At 60.4% G+C, this 19,637-nt stretch overlaps 1 protein-coding gene across 1 annotated transcript in view; it reads right to left on the bottom strand.

The window, feature by feature from the left end:
* LOC119090092 (protein phosphatase Slingshot) overlaps positions 1–19,348 on the bottom strand; it is a 36,808-nt gene extending 17,460 nt beyond the window's left edge. The window contains exons 1-3 of the mRNA XM_037212885.1: positions 19,256–19,348; positions 18,448–18,584; positions 7,043–7,095 (exon numbers count right to left, since the gene is read on the bottom strand). Coding sequence (XP_037068780.1) covers positions 7,043–7,095; positions 18,448–18,495 — 101 coding nt within the window. The 5' untranslated portion in view covers positions 18,496–18,584; positions 19,256–19,348. The remainder of the gene's footprint in view (positions 1–7,042; positions 7,096–18,447; positions 18,585–19,255) is intronic.
* Positions 19,349–19,637: the final 289 nt, after the last annotated feature.

The raw sequence follows: 19,637 nt of genomic DNA, 5'->3' as shown, positions 1-19,637 counted from the left end.
GTGGGAAAGCCCGACCAGCACCGCGCCGCGCCCGGCCGTGTCAGCCACGGCCGCCGCCGGGATCCACGCGCGGCGGGCACGTTTCGCACTCGATCAGTGTCGCCGCGGGCTCGCCACGAGGACGGCGAGACCGGCACAGTTCGCACAGCGGCGGCGCGCCAGCGAGGCCCAGCCGGGGACGGCTCTGATCGCGGCGGGCGCGGCTCCCACGCCGGCCCACTCCGCTGCTGTGTGGATGAGTCACGCCAGTGGTAGCTGGCGAAAATCACCCGCGCGCGGCCGTGCGCGTCATCTGAGCAGGCACCCCGCTGGCGCCCCGTACCGACTCTCGGGGTATGGGGTATGGAGCCAGCCGGGGGCTGACGGCGCTCCACCGGCAGACGGCGCACGTCGAGCGTGGGTGAGCTGACCGGGCCAGGAGAAAACAGCGCCTCACCTTGACAAGAGTCAACACAAGCGATAGAAACCGGCGATATCATCGCTGACGCAACGTGGCCCGGGCTTTAGTAACACTCACCCCGGACAGTGGCACACAAACCCCAGTCTAGCAGGATCGCGGGCGCCTTGAAAAGCAATCGCAGCCCTTTCTCCTCCGCCGCGCTGACCGGCCGACCGCTGGCAACGCCAGTTACCAAATCAGAAACCACACAAGACGATACACTGTGCGGGGTCACTGTGGCCAGGGTGATCGCGACGCCCGCAGCAGCTCACAATTCCCCGGGAGTGACCGCCCGCGAAGGCCGGCGGCCGGGGGCGGCGGCGGGAGTGGCAGAGCCTAATGCGGCGCGTGGCATCCGTCGCCGGCCGGGGGTCGCCCCGCGTCAGCGCCGTCCGCCGGGCCAAATACGGCGTCCGGGGCTCGCCGCAGCGCTGCCGGCCGGCCGCCGCCGGCGCCGGCGCGCTCACCGCCGCCGCAAACGACGGGATGTCGCGACCCGCTCCGTCGCCGGGGGCGCGCAAGCGTGCGGCGCCGGGCCATCTCCGGCGGGAGCGCGGCGCGCGCGTGCGGCGGTTCCGCCGCGCCCCCGCGTCCGCGCCGCCGCCGGGCGCATGCACAGGCGAGAAAGTGGACACGAGAGTGCCGTCCGACGACACAAACGGCCAAACGTGACGGCGAACGGGTTCCGGGGTGCGCGGGAACGTACAGGCGCCTGCAAGGCTGAACGGCAGTCGCGGTTTCCAGCGCGGCGCGCCCGCGCCGATCGGTGCCCAACGACGCGGCGCCCGTCGCAGCCCGGGATAGTCTCGGCGATCGCTGGTCTCGACATCCCGGATAAGTGCCGAACTCTGCTCGAGTTGTGGGACTGGAAGCGGCCGCCACAGAGCCCGGCTCACACACGTGCTGCTGTTACGCCGCTGTACGACACAGCGGACAATGACAGCAAGCTCAAGGGCAAAGACAAAGAGCACGATGTGGGCGTTAAGACAAAGGAGACAAGACAGCTGTCATGACCATCGGTCGTTGACGTGCTTGGGTATTGTAGAAACGTGCTCCTGCCGACAGCTCACAAAACGACCCAGTTCGAAAAGCAAATACCATGGATTAACTGATAGCGTGGATTCCTGTCCTGTTTACTAAACTTAGCCTTAGCACACGAACACGGCTCCTGATTCCGGGTTGTATCTCAGGTAGCAAACCTCTATGCTTGGCCTACCCACACGAAAAACCACTTGCGCCAACATAGCGCCGCGCGCCACCTTCGCCCCACGTGACCGGCACCCGGTCGGTCACTAACCCACATAACGATAAGCGAACAGGCCGGCGGCGGCGCGGACCGGAGCCCGGCCGGATGTCGACCCGAGCCCCCAGCCCCGACACCAGGCACGGCCGGAGAGCGAATCGGTGCCGGCAGGTGGCTCGTGGCCAAGCACGGCCGCCCGCGCCACGCTCCGGTCAACGGCGTACTCGGCTGGCGGGGGAGAGGCCGGCCGGGGAGAGGCCGGATGGGTGAGGAGGGTGTGCGGGGGGAGGAGGACAGAGTGGGCCAAAGCTCCGCACACGGGCGTGGTGCGACTCGAGGCCGCGCCGGTCTCGGTCGGCCCGGAGATCTGCGATAGGGGTGGGACATCGATGTGTGACGCGCCCGGCGCCACCGCTGATTATCTGTGACAAGAGCCGACGAGTGATATCTTTGGCATTGTTGTCAATGACAGGCAGGCGATTCGGAACGGCGAGGATTAATCACGGGCGCCTCCGGTCAAAGCGAACTATCGCAGACACTCGAAATGAGCTCATGAGGCATTCCCCATCATAAAGGATTATCACAGACCCCGCTTAACATGTGCTTGCTGTGCGCACACCCCGGGGCGGGCATAATGCTCGCCGAACACCACATTCGACTTAGGTAAAACAAAAATGTTTCGACGAAACAGAGAGCGGTGGGGAATAGGTCGGTTCACACAGGCGAGCTATCTCTCCGGGCTAACGTGGCTGAGTCTCGATCCAAGACCAGCACGGGCAAACGAAGTCCACCCAAGGGCGAGCACAACGTGCCCAGTTCCACCCAAGGGCGAGCACAACGTGCCAGGTTCCACCCAAGGGTGAGCACAACGTGCCAGGTTCCACCCAAGGGCGAGCACAACGTGCCCAGGTTCCACCCAAGGGCGAGCACAACGTGCCCAGGTTCCACCCAATGGCGAGCACAACGTGCCCAGGTTCCACCCAAGGGCGAGCACAACGTGCCCAGGTTCCACCCCATCGGCTCTCGAGATCGGCAGTGTCTATATCTGTAGTAAAAACCCGAGCCCAGTGACATCACCCACTGAAATAACACCGCCAGAAGCACAACGATGCACGACCAGAAACGCGGGCGTGCTGCCAACCTCACAGCACACCGCACCTCCGCACCCAGGAGCTCTCGCACTTTTCCAGTCCGGCACCCAGCCCCACCGAGCCCGTGCCAGCACCAGGCTACTATCTGCGCGTCAGCTGCGCTACTTACTATTTGAAGTTGATCCGCACATGCTGCACACCCATGGTGGCCGTCGGGTGAGATCTAGCGATCAGCGCGGCACCGCCCGGGACAGCCAGCTCACAGCACCTCGCACATGCCCCGCTCCGACCTGGCAGCCCGTCTGCGCCGACACTGGAGTGGAGCTGTCACTCTCCGACCCGCCCCGCTCGGCTCACCTGCGCCAACTGACGGCTGCTCTCTCCCGACCGCCGCTGCCGCCGCTGCCGCCGCCGCCGCGCCGCCAGCGCCGCCGCGCCGGCCGCCTAGTTTGGGCATCGGCGGCCGGCCGGCCGGCGGACGGCTGGCAGGCGGCCGGCGCGCGGCTGCGTGGCGGCCGCGGCAGACGGACGGGCGCCGCGCGCGCTGTCGCCGCCGCCGTCGCCGTCCGGTCGGACAGCGCCGCTGACAGCAGTGGTCAGTGGTTGCCGCTCTGCAGGGACCATCGCGCGCGGGCGCCGTCACGGGCGGCGGCGGCGGCGGCGGCGCTGGACCAGGTCACGCACCTTTTAGGGCCTGGCTGCATGCGGCCTCCGTTGAGGCCGGAGCCAGGTGCGGGGCATTCCGCGCCATATTCAGGTACCGACACCGGCCGTCCTTACGCCGGTCGGCAGCGCCGGCCGCGGCCAACACAAACAGCGGCGCACGGCGGCCGGTTGCAAGGGTCGGCGGGTCACGCCGGTCGCCGCGGGGCACGGTCGGCGGCGCGCGGCGCCCCGAGGTCACGGGGTCAGAGCGCAGTCGGCGCCGCGGCCCATTGCCGCCCTTGGCAGCCCGCGAGCGGCGCCGCTCGTCGACTGGGGCGGTGGAGCGACGCGGCGGCGGCGGTGGTCGACCGTGCAGGATGTGCGACACCTTAAGGCGGGTCAGCGTCGGCTCTGCCGATGGTCGACGCCAGGCCAGTGTTGGGCCGGCGTCGGGCACGCGCAGGAGCCATGTTGGGCAGGTGTCGGGCTGCCGTGGGGCCCACGTCGGGCACATGCAGGGGCGGTGTTGGGCAGGTGTCGGGCTGGCGTCGGGCCCACGTCGGGCCCACGCCAGGCCGCACGATGGGCCCTTGGAGCGCTGTAAGCCGGCGCTCTTCGGCGAACAGTGCGAACGAGTCGGTTGAAAGGCCCACGTTGGAGGAGGTGTAATCAGAGGGCTGGTGCAACGTCCAAGTTCCATTTGCAAGCGTCCACACCCGGAAGAAGTTGGCGGCTGCCGAGTTTACTGCGACCCTGAGATAATCATATTAGGGCGGCCGGTCGCGGAACCAAGACGCCCTGGGACATACATTTCCCACATCGTTTCTAGGTACAACAGAAGCTCCTCTTTTGGCTTACCGCCTTCCGGCACCCACGCCTTACAGAGAAGATCAAAGACCACGCCCAAACATTGCTCAATCGTTGCTTGGAAAGTGGGCCGCCTCACTGCAGAAGTATGCGCTGTACCGTGTCAGGACACCCACTCGGCACTGAGCGGCAATCAACACCTCGTCCCCAGGCACTGCACGGTACGACCCGTGCACCCTTCAGATGCACGAGCACGAGGGACCCTCCGGCACGTGCGATCTACCGCCACGTCACCGCGTGTCGGCCCAAACGGAGACGTGGCGTCAACGTCCGACGCCGAGGAACGCCTTGTGGATCCCCAACCTTCCCGAAGACAACCGCGGCCTCTCCCCATCCACGGATGACGTCTCCCGGAGGCTGCCTTTGACGTCACTGCTGACGTCATACCCGGGGACCCAGGGCCGGGCGACCTTCGGTCGCGCTGCGGCGGCCAGCTACCCCGTTACTCCCGGCACCAAATGGGACGCAGCGGGTGGCGCGGCGCCAAATTTGGCGCTCGTGCTGGCCGTCCGTCCGCACGTCCCCAGCCGCGCCGCCGCTCAGGCGTGAGAGGAGCGCGCGCGCAACACGGCTCGGTTTGGAGCCGGGCCAAGCCGAGCCGAGCCAGAGCCGGAGCCAGAGCCAGAGCAGGAGCCGGAGCCGGAGCCGGAGCCGGAGCCGGAGCGGGAGCGGGTGCTGGAGACCTTGCCGGAGCCGGAGCCGGAGATGGAGCGGGTGCTGAAGCCCTTGTCGGAGGAGATGGAGATGGAGCCGGAGCCGGAGCCGGAGCCGGAGCGGTTGCTGGAGCCCTTGTCGGAGCCGGAGCCGGAGCCGGTGCTTGAGACCTTGCCGGAGCGGGAGCCGGAGCCCGAGCCGGAGCCGACACGCGGCGGCGCGCTTCAGCGCTCGGCTGAGCTTCCCGGCACGCTTGTAGCCGCACCGGGCATTGCTGTGGCAGCACGCCAAATATGCTACCGGTGCGGTTCAGCCGAGCACAGCGCCACTTCACCGAATGCTAATATTAGCCGTGAGTGACTCCATATGCTGCAAGTCCCAGAAATGGAACACAACGCGTCGCATCGTCACAGGGTACGTCCACTGCGCAGCGGTGCCCAAATGACGCGGTCGCCCGTACGTGCGTACGTGGACCGGACCATGGGTTGCCGTAGAGATCACACCTATCAGGAAACAGATCGGACCGATGGCGCGTCGTCCCCGCAGACGCGTCACGCTGCGATTAAATACTTTACATTCACACGCAAACGTCCCGCCAGCTGTTATCGCCGCTCTCGCAGCTCTCGTCGCGTAGCGTCACGTGTGTTTATGAAGAGTCCATCGGTCAGACGATACCGCCGACGCGCATCACCTGTGCGGCGTACACTAGTCAAACATCCGCATGAGTAATACATTACACACACGGTGCAGTATTGCGTCCTCCCTCGCTCCACAGAACAGACAGGACACAACTGCGCCTTCAGGGGCCAGGGCTGCGGGTAACTACGCGTAGCACGTGCGTGTAGAGCTACGCTCACTCCCATACCGGGGTGGTCGCCACACATGAAGCGTGCGTACAGGTGTGCGCTTGCTCCGCAGCCGCACTTTGCGGAGCCGCGTATGGCCAGCCAGCACGGAGCGCACGGCGCGCGCGCTGCTCCACCGTTGCACAATCGCACGGCGCACAGCCATCGCGCACGGCTCGCATGCACGGCGCGCCGCGTGCACGCGCGTCGCATGTGTCGTGCGCGTGTCGCGCCGCGCCCGCGCCGCCGTCTGGCTGCGTGCGGGCCGGGCCAGATGGCCGCCCCGTCCGCTCCCACTGACAGATCGGCGCCGGGCGGCAGCACCGCTAGCGCCGCTGTAACTGCGCCGCCGGGCCGCAGCGCGTCCCGCGCGCCCAACGCCCGCGTGGCGTCCCCTCCTGCACCAGGACCGGGCATCGCAAACCCTCGCACCCGGCACTAAGTCACATGGCATGATACGCTCGCATCACTGTGCACCCCACACCCACATCGCGGTGCACCCCATACACACGCCACAGTGTACCCCGGCACTCACACAAGGAAGAACCTAAGCCTAATGCCACCACGCACGAAAACCCCGCGCGCCGGCGCATCCCACATCCACGCCTTCGAACACCCAGCAGCCCCGCCCGGGTGCACCATGCGCCCACGCCGCCGCCCGCCGCGCCCCACGCTGACGGAGCGGGGCGGGGCGGGGCGGGGCGGGACCGGGCGGGTGGCCGGCCAGCGCGGGCCGCGTCTGCCAGCCGGCGTCACGGTCCCGTTGCGTGCATGCGTGAGTGCACACTTGTGCAACGCGCCACGGCGGCCGGGCACGCGCGCATCACCGCGTGTCGTGAGCATGAGCCGCGGCGCCACGCGAGCCCTGCCCATGTCATCTACTGAAGGCGCTCGGCCGCAATTTGTATCACGCTTACGGCAGGTGTATTAATTGGATGTCATTATGAGTCGATACGTGAACAAATAAGCAGATGACAAAAAAGTGATTCCATCCATCAAACTGTGGGCTTGGTGCGAGCGCGGCGTTCGGTTACACATCGGCACGCGCGGGAGCTCCCGTGTCCAGGGCGCTCCTGCTCCTGCGCATGTATGCACGGGACAGTCGGCGTCTCCTAGTATCTGGACGTTATCTCCGCATTAGTGATCACGCACACTACGCTGTATCGTGTGAAAATGTGCAGTCGTATACCCGCGAGCGCGTGCCTCCGCTCCCAGATGCCGGCCGCGGAGAAACGCCGGCGACGCGCACAACACTCACGGACTGGGCGGAGTGACGTCATCGGTGTCCTCGGACTCGCTGACCGTGGCGTCCTGCAACGGAGGGGGGCGGGACGTCAGCAGAGGCGTCGGCGCTAGGCCGGACGGAAGGAGGGCCATGGCGGCGGCGATAGGCCGCGCGGAAGCAGCGCCGCGGCGCCGCCGTCTGATCCCGGCCGCCGCCGCACGAGATAGGGCGCCGGAGGAAGCGCGAGCTCGGCGTGCGGTCAGTGTGCTGTGGCGGAGCGGGACGGACGCTCTCCGCCCCCCCCCCCCCACACCCACACCAGGCCGGCTGCTCCTCGACGCTACCTACTCGTCCCGTATTTTGCACGGTGTTCGGCATCTTTTCATAGAAATATGAATGATGTTTTTCATGCATCTTTCATCATCATGAATGATGTTTTTCATGCATTTTTCGTCATCACGAATGATGTTTTTCATCATCTTACATTTTTTAATGCAAACAAAAAGGTGGATAATGGGCCGCAACGAACACAGCAAGCCAGCGTTCGCAGAGGCAGTTTGGCTTAAATGGGGCAGTCGGCTGCGCCTGCAACACCAAACAAGGCGAGCCCACGCGACTACTGCCATTTCGACCGGACCTCGGGGAGGGGGGGGGGGGGGGCGCCTGGCCGCGCGATCGGCACACACGATAGCCCCCGATCAGCGCCACGTCACAGCGTTCGAACCCGTCCTCCCGCTGGCGCGCCGCGTCTCCCGGGCCGCGGACGGCGCCGCCAGACCGGCCGTCGCCGGCGCCCTGCGGCCGGCGCCCTGGCCCCGGGCCCGATCCAGCCGCTTGTTTTGAATGGTCCGACACGTTGGCAGCACCCCCGCCGCCGCCGCCGCCGCCGCCGGGAGCCGCCAAGTCGGCTGATGGCATCGTGGCCGCCCCAAAAGGCTGGCCAGCCGGGCCTCTGACGTATTTGTCGCGCCGCGCGCGGTCGGATCCGGGAGCCGAGCGCGGCCGCGCCGACCGGTGAGCTCGTGAGCTCATGATCAGCTGCAGGCGACGCGGGGGCGGCCGGGCCCGGGCCGACCGGCCCAATCCGCCAGCACGGCCGCTGACGGCGCAACCTTTCCAAACAAGGAAAACCGGCCAAAAATGTCGCTAAACCGGCGTCGGCGGAACCTGTGAAAAAATGTGGGCACTGGAGAGCTCGCCGAGCCGGCGAGCGTGCTTTTTTGGAGCGTTGAGCCACATGACGACCTGGGAGAACGCGGCGAGTGCGGAATGTCGTGGGCGTAACAGGACAGGTCCAGTACCGGCGCCGGCAGACAGCGTGGGCCGACCTGAGCCATGAGGTCACGACCGAGGGATCTCAGCACCACAGACGAGTCACATACGGCTGATGTCACTTGGGCGTTCCAATCGTGAGCCGTTAGTGCAAATTATGGAGGTAAACTGAGTTGGCAAATGGTTTGTGTACGGGCAGTCGCCGTGCAATTCATGCGGTAGAAGTATCTGCACTTATGCTGGGCACTGTGCGGTGACTGGCTTGCAGTGATGGAAGAGACCTTTCCAACAGCCTCGGCAGTGTGACCCGGATCTGAAGTGAATTCAGTTCCACACAAGGTCCACAGGCCCCCTGCTCAAATAAAAAAACACTGATGTAGGGGGGGGGGGACTCGACTCTACAAAAGGAAATCAATGCACTCGCTGGTCTCCAGTATCCCATGCTTGCGAGTAACAGCCTCGTGGTATTCATCCGCTCCTTAGTCCAAGGCTCATGGGTTTCTTTGGTGATACTAGACCACCGCCGTTCCGTCTACCTCTCTCCTCTGCAGGGGACCGCGGCTCTCGCGACCAACACCAGTACCTCAGCGCCCACAAGGCCCAGTCACCCGGCGTGGCGCAGACAGCACGTGGGGTGCGCTGCCCGCCACTCTGGCCCCCGGCCTGCTGCCAGCGCGCGCGACCCATTTCCACCGGGCTGCCCCCGCGGCACGGTGACGTCCGACAAGGACGGGAGCTCCGCCGTCGGCACACGCGGCGCCCGTGCAAGGTCAGCTCTCCCTCTCTCTCTCCCTGCGGACCGTGTTTGGCGATTGCGACCCGTGCGGCAATATTCACAAGCACTCAGAGCCCGCGCGGCACAATGACGCGACACAAAAGCCGGCGACGTTTGGCGCGCGGCGGCTGCGGGCGGCTGGGCATACGCCGCAGCGCTGGCGTTTCAATCGCGGGCACGGGGCGCGCGAGACGGTCCCGGCGACCTTATTTGGCGCGGACGATTCAATGAGCAAGTGGCCAAACTGGCGGGCGGTGTTCACACGCCACGCCGGCCGGACGCGAGAGCGTGAGTGTCGATTCGGTAAGGCCAAACCGCTTCGGAGCTTGCAGAGCCAACGATACGCGCGGCCGGCACAATTCACACCGGCCAACAGTCCGAAACGCCGCGCTTTGTAGCGCGCCACGAGTCTCGATAAATTCGGACAAAGGACCGACCCATTCCGCTCGCCAACCAAACCGAGATCTTAGCAAAGTCCCAGTTTCCCAAGCGTTGCGCAATCCTGCGCGCAACGCGCGCCGCTTTAGCAACCGTCGGCCCGTGAGGCGAGGTCGCGGCGCAGCGCGGCGCGTTCCGGCGCGCGCGCGCAGCCCGCTACTCGGTCGGAACGGCGCACCGTTCGGTAAACACGGCCGGGCGCCGACAAACAAGGCGCGGGCTGCCGCCGGCAGCCGCGCGCTGCGGCACAGCGCGCCGGCCAGGCGGCAGCGGTGCCGACGCGGCCCCGTTCCCGGAGGCAGCTGAAACAAAAAGCCGGCAGCGCCGCCCGGGCCGACGGCACATCCGCCGCTTATTGTCCGCCCGTCCACCAGCCCGCATGCGTGGAATAGGTGGAACGTGGTGCACGGCAGGGCCGAGCCCAGCCCTCCCAGCACTGGAGGCTCCAGTAACATTTTGACTCGTTTGCCTCCACGCACAAACGTTACGCCTGTTAAATGACTACGCTTTACGGCCACAGCTTCTCAGCTATCACTCCCGTTTTTCGCGGCGTTTGCGACCAGTCCCCAAGGTCTGGGCACGACGCACTCCAGATGTCGCCGGGCCGCACATGACCGGCGCCGGAGGTTGCGTCAGTAATGACCTTAGCTGTCGCACGCGCGGATAAACGATCCGGAGATGATTTCTAGAAATCACCAACATGTGGCCTCTGATTTCTTTATGGCGGCGGTAATGGCTGAATGGCGGCGGGATACGCAAATGGCGTGGCCCTCGAATGCCATAACACTTATCTCTGCGGTGGCGCTGCGCCGTCGCTGGGCCCGATGACCCGATCGAAGCCGGCGCCGGCTGCCGAGCGTCTGCAGCGGGCCGGCAAGGCACCGGTCGCAGCCGACCGTGACTGCGTTCTCGAGTGGCGATAGCAAAACGTAACGGTCTCCCGACAGGAGGCTGGCAATGAAGCGCGCCGCGTCCAAACAAGGCAGCGGGCTTCACAAAGCCGACAGCGGTCGCGCGGGCGGCGGCACGTGAAGGCGACGAGGCGCGGCGCGGCGCGGCGCTGGCGCATCGGCGCCGGGTGTGAAGCGCTGCTCAGGCGCCCGTGGCGCGCGTAGCTGTACTCTCGCCGCAGGTGACGTCGCTCGACACGGCATCGACGCCGCGCCCGACTAACCACCCGGCCGGCTCTGGGCCAGTGGCGCAGCGGCGCGAAGGTCAACGGGCGCGACCGCCGCCTGCGCGCGCGCGCGTCTCCGGCACCGACGGCTCACCTGTGAGGCGCTCTCGCCAGTGCGAAGCTCCCACCGGAGCGGGTGGTCTGGCCGACCGCCCGGCCAGTAGCAGCCAGCTTCACACAAAGAAGACAGCGCAGCCGACCTGGACGCGTGTCCGTGGCTGACCTGAACGCGCGGAAAACGCGAGCACCGCGTCACAGGGTCGGCTCCGTGGTCCCCGTCGCAGGACGCCCGTTTTTCGGTGCACCGGTCGCTCAGGAGCGGCCTCCGGGGACTTCCCTGAGGCGCGGCCGCCGCCACAATGGCCGGGCGTGTCGCTGCCGGCCCGCCGGCCGACAGGCTGCAGCTGGCACACAGACCGGGCGACGCCGCCCCAGCCGGGCATGCAGACCACGTCTGCGTCGCGTCCGCCGCAGCCGGCCGGCGGCGGCAGACGCGGCTCTCGGCTGTGGAGTGGCTGTTGTTCCGACCGAGCGCTGGTCCGAGGAAGGGCAATTGCTGCCGTGTTATCCTCGAGACTAGGAAGAAGACCGGCAGAAGACGACAGTGGACTGGAGGATCCGAGCGCGGAGAGGTCGGGGCAGCCGCCGTACTGTGGTGACCAGAGCGACACGGCGCGGCCGTGGGGCCACTCCTGGACAGATTGACGGAGCGCCCTGCCGTTGCGACGGCGTTTATGACAGGACTTTGGAACCATAACTCCACTGACCATGAGTCCCCTCCCCAAGGCGTGACGTGGCTGGGACCTATATGTTACCGTTGAGGTGCATGTGAAGCGGCTTCACACGAAGGGCTTGAAATCCGAAGCCACAAGAAGAGAGCCTGGCAAAAGGAGGCAGACACGGGTCGGTGTCTGAGGAGGCAGACACTGAACCTTGTCTGAGGCGGCAGACGCTGAACCGTGTTTGAGGAGGCAGACGCCGACCCGTGTTTGAGGAGGCAGACACCGACCCGTGTCTGAGGCGGCAGACACTGAACCGTGTCTGAGGAGGCAGACGCCGACCCGTGTCTGAGGAGGCAGACACCGACCCGTGTCTGAGGAGACAGACACCGACCCGTGTCGGCCGTGAAGCGATCCCGCAATCACCGCTCAGCCACGACCACGCCGCTGCGTTTCCAAACAACCGGTCCGATTACCGGCGCGCGGGCGGCGGCGGCGGCGGCGACGCTCTGGGTCGAAAGGTCAGGCCTGCACGGCCGGCCGGCCATGCGCAGCCGCCGAGCGCGGGTCGGCCCGCCTCCGGAGAGGCGCGGCAGATCGCGACCGCCGGGTCACGGCGCACGCACACGGGCCGACGCCGGGGCGCCGCAGCGGGCCCGGGCTCCCACGCCAGGCCGGGCGCGCCAGCCGCCGACGCTCGCTTCCTCCTCGGCGGGCAAGGGGCGTGCGATTCGCCCGTGGCGTAAGCGGAGTGCTCCGATGCAATCTCCGCGGCGGTAAAAGCGGCGCCGATTGCGTTTTGTTTCCTCCGCTGACAGCCGCCGATTGCGTTTTGTTTCCTCCCCTGACAGCCGCCGATTGCGTTTTGTTTCCTCCCCTGACAGCCGCCGATTGCGTTTCGTTTCCTTCCCTGACAGCGTTCGGCAACCCCGCCTCGCACCGGGATCCCGGTGGCGGTCCGATAAGCTGGAGCGAAAACAGACCGGTCCCAGAGAAGCAGCCTGACCACCCCACCAGGAAGTGCAGCTCTCGGATTGTCCACTTTTCCCTGTAGCCGGCTGCCGCCCGCCTGACCCCCGGCGCGGACTGGGCAGCCCGTGACCTCACCTTGACCCGGCAGCAGGGTGAGGGCCAGCGGGCGAGCCCCGGGGCGCGGGAGCGCGCGCCACCCGCCTCCACCGTCATCGCGCGCGCCGCCGCCGGAGAAACTGTCGCTGCCGCGCTCGCACGCACGGCGGCGGCGCGACAGGTGCCGCCCATGGCCGCGCGGTCACGTGACGCCGGCGCGGGCGCGGCCGGCGCGTCACGTGACCGGCGCACAGCTGGCGGCGGGACGACAGCTGGTGGCGGACGGGCGCGGCCGGCTGGCTGCGGCGGGCGCGGCCGGGAGGGGTGGCATAGCATGGGCCCAGCCCAGCCCAGCCAGGCCCGGTTCGTGTCCCGCGCTAGGACAGCACCCAGTCGCGGCGGCGAGGGAAACGGCGCTCAGGCGCAGCGCTGCCGTTCGGTACACAGGCCCAGCTACACCCAACAGCCAGTCGGCTGCCGCTGTGCCGAGCTCCCGCCGGAGTACTACTACGCTCCTAAATCGGCCCAGACAGCTCGCCGCGCTGGCTCCACAGTCCACCGATACTGATTATGGGTGTTTGCCATTGCTGCGCATTGCTTGGCGCGCCCGCTATACAAAGGTAGCTGGAGGCTGGACAAACCGGGTGCACCGAGCACCGGGCGGCCGCGTCCACGACATTGCACACACGGCACGAAGATCATTCCGCACGCGTTCGCGGTTCCGTCTGGCTAAACGTGGCGGAAGAAGGCAAACAATGCTCGGCACTGGAACGGCGTAGCAAAGGTGACGGGTTCGGGGTGCACACGACATGCTGGTGCAGCCGATACTCGGAAGCCCCACGACAACCGTGCACACCATTCCGAAAGTCGTTACTCAAAAAGGGCCGCAAGAGCCCTGCCGCGCCGCAGTCAGGCCCATGCCCGGAGGGTAGCCCGGTGGTCGGAGCCGAGCAAGCCTCACCCAGCCCGGCGCCGCAAGCCACGCCAGCCTGTCCCTCGAGGCAGCTGAGTGATGTGGGGCGAGTGCGCGAAGGCTCCTGATGCGGCACTTGGACGCCGCAGGTAACGACCACCCCAAATCTCATCGCGAATTTACGCTAATCGATCGAAGCCCTAACACTTCCTAACCTCGTTTTATGGCGATCAAAGCAGACCGTGACCCAATTGAGGGAGATCTGCCATTAATTATGGCCGGTTTAATCTTCATCCATCCATTTGGGAGACGCAGGATGTTATAGGACGAGCGAACAACGGCATATGGTCCAGTTCATCTCAATGGCGCACCCGAACTCCACATCGCATTGAGAAGGAAATAAAAACGGCGATGACTCGGCAAACATTAAGGGGAAAACTCCGACGATAACTGCCTAGTTTCATATTCATGTGCGAGTTTCGCGCCGCTAAGGAGATAACGTACCGTTTCGAATAGCGCTACAGTACGAAGGACTCGAGATAACAATGCAAGATCCGTTAGACAGCCAGGACGCTCTGTGACGGCCAGAACGCACTGATACGGTTGACAGGCCCGAAAAGAGCACGGAGACGGCGTCCCAGCGCTATAAGGGGGTCGGACGACCCGTCCCTCTCGACATTCCTGAAATTTAACACCGCGCTCGCGACGTCCACGGAACAGGACATAACTTGCATTATACATCCTCTCGCAACCTCCGCTCCCCTGAGCCGTAAGCCGGCGGCACTGCTTCTGGATGGCCCGCTTTACTCCGGAATCCGACAGCGGAATCATGGCACGGAAACAGTCCAATGAGTCAGGCGGGGGTACGAGACGCCCCAATGGACCTTGATATACGACACGCGGGGTCCAATGCTCGACATGGTCAAAGGCCGTCTGAAAGACGACCAGCGAGAAAAGAGAAGAGACCGAGAGAGAGAGGGGGGGGGGGGGGGCATGTGACATGACCAGACCATATATATTTTAGATCGCTTTTTTGTCATTTTTGATTTTATTAGATTTCAGAAAGAGGTTTCAGTGCGTAAACAAAACTGAAGCGTTCATGAAGTTGTGAGATGGCCATGAGTCTAAATTGACCAGCCCTGGGCGAAAGCGAGGTTCATTATGACCCGTCAAGAGCACCCTAGGAATATCTGGGTCCCAAATGGCCGGAAACCCGCGATGGCCAACTCGCCTCTGCGTGGCCGCAGCTCCCAAAGTCCGGGAGGATTACAGGCCGGCAGGAAAATCCGACGAAACTAATGTAAACTAACTAATAAGATTGCACGTATGCTGGGTAAAGCATGTTTTGGATAAAAAAACCGGCTCCAACTCTCTCCTGAGACCTTCAGGCATGACTACAGGAACTACAGACGGTTCCCTCGCGTCGAAGGAGACGACCTCAGGCCGTCACCGGCGAAGACATGACATTCCCCAGACACGCCAGGCCGGCAGCCTCGCGAGGGGACCAGGCGCGAGGGGTGACCCGCTGATTCTTGGGACCTATCCAGGCCAATTGCTTCTCCTGCTGTCACTGGCTCCAGTCACACCTGTCCTTAAGTACGCGAGTGCCGTCTGGGGGGGGGGGGGGGGGGCACTCAGCCGAGGCCTGTTTCCGATGGAAAGGATGTAGCGCCGAACCCCAAAATCGGTACACCACACCTGGTGCCTGCCGTGCCCGGAATGGCCGCGAGTCCTGCGGCTGACATCCACTCTCTGCTTGGAGCCCTCTCCTGTGACGTCATTTCCCTTCACGTGCTCACTACTGACGAGCGGTCAACAGGCGCGAATTCCTTAACACACACTCTTGACGACATTTTAAAATTACCCGACCTTTGGGGAGAGCGGGGATAACATTTACACCCGCCATCTCATTAAGTACAAAACAAAACAAAACTTGCAGAACGCACAGCTGTTACAAAACATAGTGCGACAGCAGGCCACCAGGAGCCTTTTATATATGATATTGGTGACTACGCTTGTGTTGTCTGGGTCATGTCAGATTTGGACACCTCCTGACCTGAACAGTCAGGTGATAATATCACCCGTGCCTGACCGTCAACGCTATCGCCACGTTTCCTAACACAAATGCTACTTAGCCCCAGTAACTTATATGATTTTTAAACCCATTTTTCATTTTTAACGACGTGTCTGGTTTCCAATGAAAGGAAGACGAAGTCCATATGCTCGATATGCTCGTTTGGGTTATGTGTACCCTTGCAAACAACCGATGGGACCTGTTCCCTCCGCTTTCCAGGATGCACATTAAATCCCACCAACGCAGGATACGCACACCAAGCATTCGTGGTATTATGTAAGTCAACGGTTAATGGTGGTCATAACGGACAGCCGCTGACAATGAGTATAAAAACGAAAACACCTGAGAGGCACATAAAACTTTTCTAGCCGCTCCCAAGAGAATGTTACACAAAGTATCAGAAACACTGAAGGCGAGTTGCAACACGGCCGCACCATCCAATGATCCCGCCCCAGCAGATAACAAAGATAGTCCCGCTGACCGACGTGACAGCGGGACCATCTATCTTTGGACGGGACCCGAAGAGCCGTGATCTTCAGGTCCCGTCCGAGGGTGACACGTTTCGCGTCGTTGGAGGGACACAGATGCGCTGCACAACATGGGCAGCCAAGCTCCCAGGGCGCAGCTCTGGGAAAAACCGACTGCATGACAGCAACGACGACTGCAGAATGCACGAGACAATATCAGGTTTCAAGCTGTGGAAGCCAGATTGCAGTTTAGCCAGGAGACATGCACAACCAGAACCGCATTTGGCCCACAACGCCCTGGTCCTTAAGGTTGAGTGGGATTAGATCACCTGCTTATATCCAACGGGGATACTTGACAGAACATGAATGCCGTGGGACTAAAAATGGCAAAGCATACCACCAACGGCCTGCCCACCAACCGCCGCTGCTGGTGAGTGATCAGCTGGATATGATGATACGCACACTAATATATATATATATATATATATATATATATATATATATATATATATATATATATATACGAAGGATACAATGGTTAGAATCTGCTATTTTGCAACATTATGATGTTTTAAGCACTTGTCGACACAGACACCGCCATCACATCCAGTACACGTTGTTTATGCATATTTAGCCCTTTTCTGTTGATCGTTAGGTGAAGTATGTTCTTAAAAAACAGGTGACAGGAATACTCCGATGTCCGCTTACGAAAACTCTGATGTCCGATTACCACATACTCCGATGTCAGATTACAAAACGAGTTACTCAACTGCTCCTGTTTGGCTTTTTGCTTAACTACTTGCCTTTTCCGGTGTGGAAAGAACGGCTGCTAACAGACGTGATCATTATCATTATAGAGATGATACTGAATCGTAAGCCAATGGAGACAGCCATCTTGGGTAACCCATGTAACTAGATAAATTGAATTTATCGATGGACCGAAATATTCGACTTGCGTGAGTTTGGCAGACAGCAGTGCGTTGGTGTTACGCCCTAACATTAGACAAATGTATGATTAGAATATTGGCTGGCCCGCCAAAACCTGGCAATTTTAATCGAAGAGCCACGTGAATTTGGTTTGGAACAGTAAATCTTTTCGCCACCACGGCGTAAGATCTAAAAAGGCAACGCTAGTACCGTATATTGATATTAGCCAGGATGAGCTCAGCTGAGTGTCTATGTAATTCGCATGGCCCAATGTGGCGTTACTTAGGTCGCGGCTTGTCACATTTGAGGCCGGCTCCGAACAAGGCGTTATTGCCGACTTGCCGATCTATATCCGGCGCTGCGACACGCGGGATGACGTAGGGATCGTGCAGGGACGGCACGTTCCGCTTGCATGGCACAGCTGGTTTCATGTCACCCTCAGCCTGTTCTCGCTGACGATATCTGACGTATTTCTTAAATCGCCGGACAATGGCACGATAGATGGTTCGCACTCCATTAGAGGCGAGAGCCTGCAGTCTGCACACATTGACCCACCCTTTCCCAAAACGGCCGTCAGTTTTCCCTCTTGCCAGCATTCCTTGGTCACATGATCCAAAGTATTTGGATCTGTTTCCTACATATGACCTGATTTTTTTTTGCAATTCCCAATTTTTTGTTTCCCATGTTTATCAAATAAGGATGTGAGCAGTAGTGATGTAGCATCATTGCATGAACATGCTGCCATATCAAACATTCTACATTTCAGTAAATTGCAAATTTCACAACATATTTCCAAGAATTGTTCCACCAGATGCTGAAAATGTGAAAATAATGATGCAAACTGACCAGTGGTTCCCATGATGTATGCCTGTCAAAAGCATCACTTGCCAAGTAACCCAACCCAGGCTGCTGAGGCTACAATGTTTCTGATCAGCTCACACTGAGTCTCATCAGCCTACAAACTTACTCATACTAATAACTTTGTGGTTTATTGATGCAACATACACCTATGGTCATATGAAATGGCCATCTTTCATACTGATTGCTGCTAGTTGCTGTCAGGGATGATAAACCCTTGGCTTGAAGCCAGACATAGATTCCATCCAACACTTGTTGTGAGGCAAACATCCCAAACAAGTTCTACATTCTTGCCATACATTCTTTATATTGTCAACAGTTGGCTGACTTTAAGCATCTAATTCACCATGCAGAAATGATGCACAGTGACCTTGGGAACACAATCACAACAAACAAGTTATTTAAGACAGTCTGTCATACAGGCAGCTGGAACCTACAATCCTGCTTGCATCAGAGATTCAGATGCTAACGTCACAATCGCAGCCCCTGGCACACAACTGCATGACATGCTATTAAGTGTACACTGCTTGATGAAAAATGACCATTAGGCAGGTCTGCTATATTAAACTTGAAAAAGTAGGATCATATAAATGATCTATCATCTTTGAATGGCAAGGTTCAAACAATGTTAGCAAGAGAACAAACATCAAAGAACACTTTGCTATTATATAACACCCAGCAGAACTATTGCTTATATAAAAAATTGCTGCATCTACAACATTATCCTAATAATATTGTCAAGATACTTACAGGAAGCCTAACAAATGGCAGGGAACCTTGCTTGTTGACATCCTCCATTTCAGATGTTCTTTCATCAAATGTGTCTAGAGCAGTTCCATCTCTGTCACTGTCAGCTAGCCATCACCAATGCATGAAAGCCAGGTTCTCTGCAATGGGACATCACCACATATATGAACATAACAATAATAAACTAATTCATATGGAGCTCATGACAATTAGTTTCAAACCTAACTGAACTATAAAATTAAGCTCAATATCTGGAAGACAGATTTTCAATGCCACTTTATGGATCAGCAGATTTAAGAAAGCCTAAGGACAAAATATTCACTTCCTGAAGTCACCAAAACAGCATTACATGCTGGACCCGAGACAACCAATAGGTACCAATCCAGCAAAAATACATTTATGCCACTGGCAACATACAAGCCTGTTCTGAAAAAATCTGGTATGGACATAACCACCAAAGGAGAAAAAATTAGGTATGCTGTGAAACTGTTTTGCTCATCATCAGGCCTATTTCATAAAGCATTTCACATCACCAAAAGACTTAGTGACTAATATTGTTTCATCAGTGGGACAGGAAGGTTCAGCTATTTTTTCAGAAGCACAAAACAAGCTCAACCTGTGTATTCAACACGCAATACCAACAACTTTTAGACCACGATAGGCAAGCAGTTGCAAGCACACAGTACCAGTTCCCCAATCTGTACCAGCATTTTAGCTCCATGGTTTCATCTTTAATCATGATGGGGCGAGTTCTTCGCGTCCTTACAATGATCCGATTTCAATGCACACCATAGGTATCGCAGCAACTCACCGGGATACGGGACTAATATTTGTCCGAATTGCCAGATATGTCTAGGCCACTCGACACCCACGTCCACCCACGAACTCCGCCCTCCCACGTCTTTCGCTCCTGACCATCCAAAGCCTTTACAGTAAACAAGAACGACTACTGAATGATATACATTAACGGCGCAGTGTTTGCAATCACCCTACGCTGCCGTATTATCAGCTGTTAAATTAGATTTGGCCTTTTATCACTTAATAATTAACCGAGGCAGTTGCAATGAAGCCAATATCCATGCACACTACTAAAGAAAATAAGTTAAAATGGTCATAATAATGAATATTCGGTTACAATTACGAACCATGAGTGGAGTGTCCGCTTGCTAGTATGAACAGCCGGCCCCCACATT

The sequence above is a fragment of the Pollicipes pollicipes genome, unplaced genomic scaffold, assembly GCF_011947565.3.
Source record: "Pollicipes pollicipes isolate AB1234 unplaced genomic scaffold, Ppol_2.1 Scaffold_3087;HRSCAF=3621_pilon_pilon_pilon, whole genome shotgun sequence".
Classification (NCBI taxonomy): Eukaryota; Metazoa; Arthropoda; class Thecostraca; order Pollicipedomorpha; family Pollicipedidae; genus Pollicipes; species Pollicipes pollicipes.
Note: the sequence above shows the minus strand (reverse complement) of the source record. Positions and strands in the feature narration are given on the sequence as shown.